The sequence below is a fragment of the Cicer arietinum genome, chromosome 7 (genome assembly GCF_000331145.2).
Source record: "Cicer arietinum cultivar CDC Frontier isolate Library 1 chromosome 7, Cicar.CDCFrontier_v2.0, whole genome shotgun sequence".
NCBI lineage: Eukaryota > Viridiplantae > Streptophyta > Magnoliopsida > Fabales > Fabaceae > Cicer > Cicer arietinum.
Genome location: NC_021166.2, coordinates 56,355,106 through 56,358,318, shown reverse-complemented (window position 1 = coordinate 56,358,318; position 3,213 = coordinate 56,355,106). Strand labels below are relative to the sequence as shown.

Below are 3,213 nucleotides of genomic sequence, written 5' to 3'. Positions count from 1 at the left end.
TACCCAAGGAGCTACATTGGTGACAGTGAGGCCGCCGGGACCACCGTTCCCGGCAGATGCGGAGACAAAAACTCCGGCATCGGAAGCACCAAAAGCACCGATAGCAATAACGTCGAGATGGTACGGCACAACAACACCGCCAACGCTTAGAGAAACAACATCAACACCGTCAGCCACGGCGGAGTCAAACGCAGCGAGTATATCGGAATCAAAACATCCGCCGTTCCAGCAAACTTTATAAACGGCAAGACGAGCTTTAGGAGCCATCCCGGCGGCGACACCTTTAGCGTAACCTAAAGTAGACGCTGGAGAAACATACCTACCGGCGGCGATGGAAGCGGTATGCGTTCCATGACCATCAGAATCTCGTGCCGAACGATACTCAGTCGTCTCGTTCATCTTCCCACTAGTAGCTTCATACCCGCCGGAGAAGTACTTTGCTCCGATGATTTTTCTGTTACATGAACTCGCCGGAAAATCTCTTCCGGCGACACAGTGTCCTTTCCATTTAGAAGGAATAGGAGCAAGATCTCGGTCGTTGAAACTCTGTCTCTCCGGCCAGATTCCGGTATCGATAACTCCGATAACAAGATCCGACCCGAAATCAGTTTCATGGAGCAAGCCGGCTCTGTCAGCGGTTTTTAGCCCTAGAAACTGAGGAGAACGAGTGGTGTGAAGCGTTCTAATTTGTTCAGGTATAACAGTGATGACGTGTGAAAGTGATTGTAGCTTTTCAACTTCTAAAGCTGTGAGTTTTGCTGAGAAACCGTGGAAAACGGTGTCGTATGTGTGAATAATAGTGTCTTGTGTTTTAGTGATTGAAGAGAGTGAGGATTGGTACCAATTTTTGTGGGTTGGGAAAATGGAGGGTTTTGATTGATGTTGGACTTGGATTATGAAGGTTTTCTTTTGTGAGTCAGAGGAAGAAAATGATAGTGTGAGTGTGAATGTGGTAGTGAAGAAGAACATGAGAATGAGGTGAGGTAAGAGAGAGTGAAATGGAGTAGCCATGTGTGAGTGGAAGGAATATTTTGTTGTGAAGAAAATTTAAAGAAGATAAAGTAGTTGTTTCTCACTGCATGTGTGTGAGAGTGTGAGAGTAAGAGTGTTGTAGGAACACACCATTTAATTGTCATGCATATGTAAACACACTTTTCTAATAATTTCACAAGTGTAATTGATTCAAAATCTAACAACTCTTTACACGTATACCAATTAAATCTACTCTCTATTGTGATTAAAATTACAAAAACATGTCTTCATTGTGAATTTGTTAAGCTTTCTTTTGACTAAAGATAAAGACATTCAAATTGAAAATCACACAAATTTAAAATAGTTACAATAAAAAAAATGTATAAGTGAATAAATTCATGACACTTTTACTTTATTTATAAGTAAAAGTAGGTCAACTAAAATGATATATTTATTTTAAAATTTGAATTAAATACATTAAATTTTGTTGATATATTTTTGCTTATAAATAAAGCTAGAGGGAATAGTATAAAAGAAAAAATATCTTTCAATATTCATCTTATGGGGTTCAGCCCGTATCATTGACTAGAAGGAAAGTGACCTAATTAATTTGACAAATCTAAAGTGACTGATTTAGTATATATTAAATTGAGGTTAATATGTATAAGACAAAAATAAATTAAAGTTAATTTATTAATCTGAATCAAATGAATATTACTAAAAGACGTTAAATCAAAACAATGTTGCATCAAATAGAGGTTTAAAGGAAATAATATAGAGATTTAAATGGTGATTTTAAGTCAAAAATTGGCCTAAAGCCACACTCATCTTTACCATGTTTTCCCTATGCCAAATTACGTTTTTAAAGCATTTTTTATAGTTATAAATTGTAGATTTTATAAAATCATATTGGTTTATCGTAATAGTGACAAACTTATCCTAAGATAATGTTAAAAATTAAAGGATAATGTTAAAAATTAAAGAGTTAGAATGTCAACATTAAGAAACATAACTTACACACACACACATATATATATATATATATAATAAATTAAATTACAATCAAATAGTTACATTAGAATTTACATTTATTCAATAATATTGTGTCAGATAAATATTTTTCAAAATAAATTGTTGGATTAAAAGTTAATATCATATCTATAAATTTTAAAATTTGTTGATATTAATCTTAACGAAATTTGATGAGGTTGGAAACAATTATAGTTTAATATTAAAATTTATATATATGATATTAGCTTCTTATCTAATGATTGATTTTGAAAAATATTTATTCGACACAATGTTATTGAATAAATGTAATTTTGTAGGTGAAATATTTATTCGACACGATGTTATTTAACTTTTGAGTGAGATTCAGCTTATCAATGGATGGTTATCAAGCTTTTGTTTTTTTTTTTTTCCGTACGTAGAAGGGTAACAAATATCACTATAAACTTAGGTATACCATGATCAAACTTTTAAATTAATAGAAATTTTGGTCCAAAACTTCATGAAATTTCATTTTTTTTGCATTTATTTAAGTCACATCATGCCTCAAGATCTCATTTACAACAATTATACATGAAATATATGATCTTCAATGGTGTAATACGGCTTTAAAAAAATGAAATTTCATCACATTTTGTACCAAAATTATGTTTGGGGACCAAAACTGGGGAGAAATAAAATAGGGGGACTACTTTCGCGATTCAGCTAAAATAGGGTGACCAAAACTGCAATTAAACCAATATATTATAAGGAACAAAGCTTAGCATCATTACATGCTTTTTTTCGGAATGAATGCTGTATAAGCAAAAATGCACTAAATTATATATATTAAGAAATATTATTGATCACATTTAATATATATAATTCAATAAAAAAAACATGTTATTAATTGCTTAAATTATTTTTAATGATTAATAAATTTGGAAATTGAAAAAATAAAATTTATATAAAATAGGTGGTAGTTTAAAAATATTATTGTTAAATAGAAAAAGAAATTACTTTTATTTATATTCCATTTGAATAATATATGAGATTATTTTGTTATATTTAATTTTAGAGAGTATAACCTTTTGCAATACCACTAAATATATACATACAATATTTTTTTGAATGATTCATGCTTGTAATTAATAATTAATAATTTATTTTGAAGGGAATACTTAGTTTATAAGAGAAAAAAAATTAAACTAAAAGAAAAATTAGAGAAATGGAGTACTTGTGAAATTGTGACTG

At 30.9% G+C, this 3,213-nt stretch overlaps 1 protein-coding gene across 1 annotated transcript in view; it reads right to left on the bottom strand.

The window, feature by feature from the left end:
• LOC101513435 (subtilisin-like protease SBT1.5) overlaps nucleotides 1–1,123 on the bottom strand; it is a 3,165-nt gene extending 2,042 nt beyond the window's left edge. The window contains exon 1 of the mRNA XM_073363691.1: nucleotides 2–1,123. Coding sequence (XP_073219792.1) covers nucleotides 2–1,011 — 1,010 coding nt within the window. The 5' untranslated portion in view covers nucleotides 1,012–1,123. The remainder of the gene's footprint in view (nucleotide 1) is intronic.
• Between the last annotated feature and the right edge of the window lie 2,090 nt (nucleotides 1,124–3,213).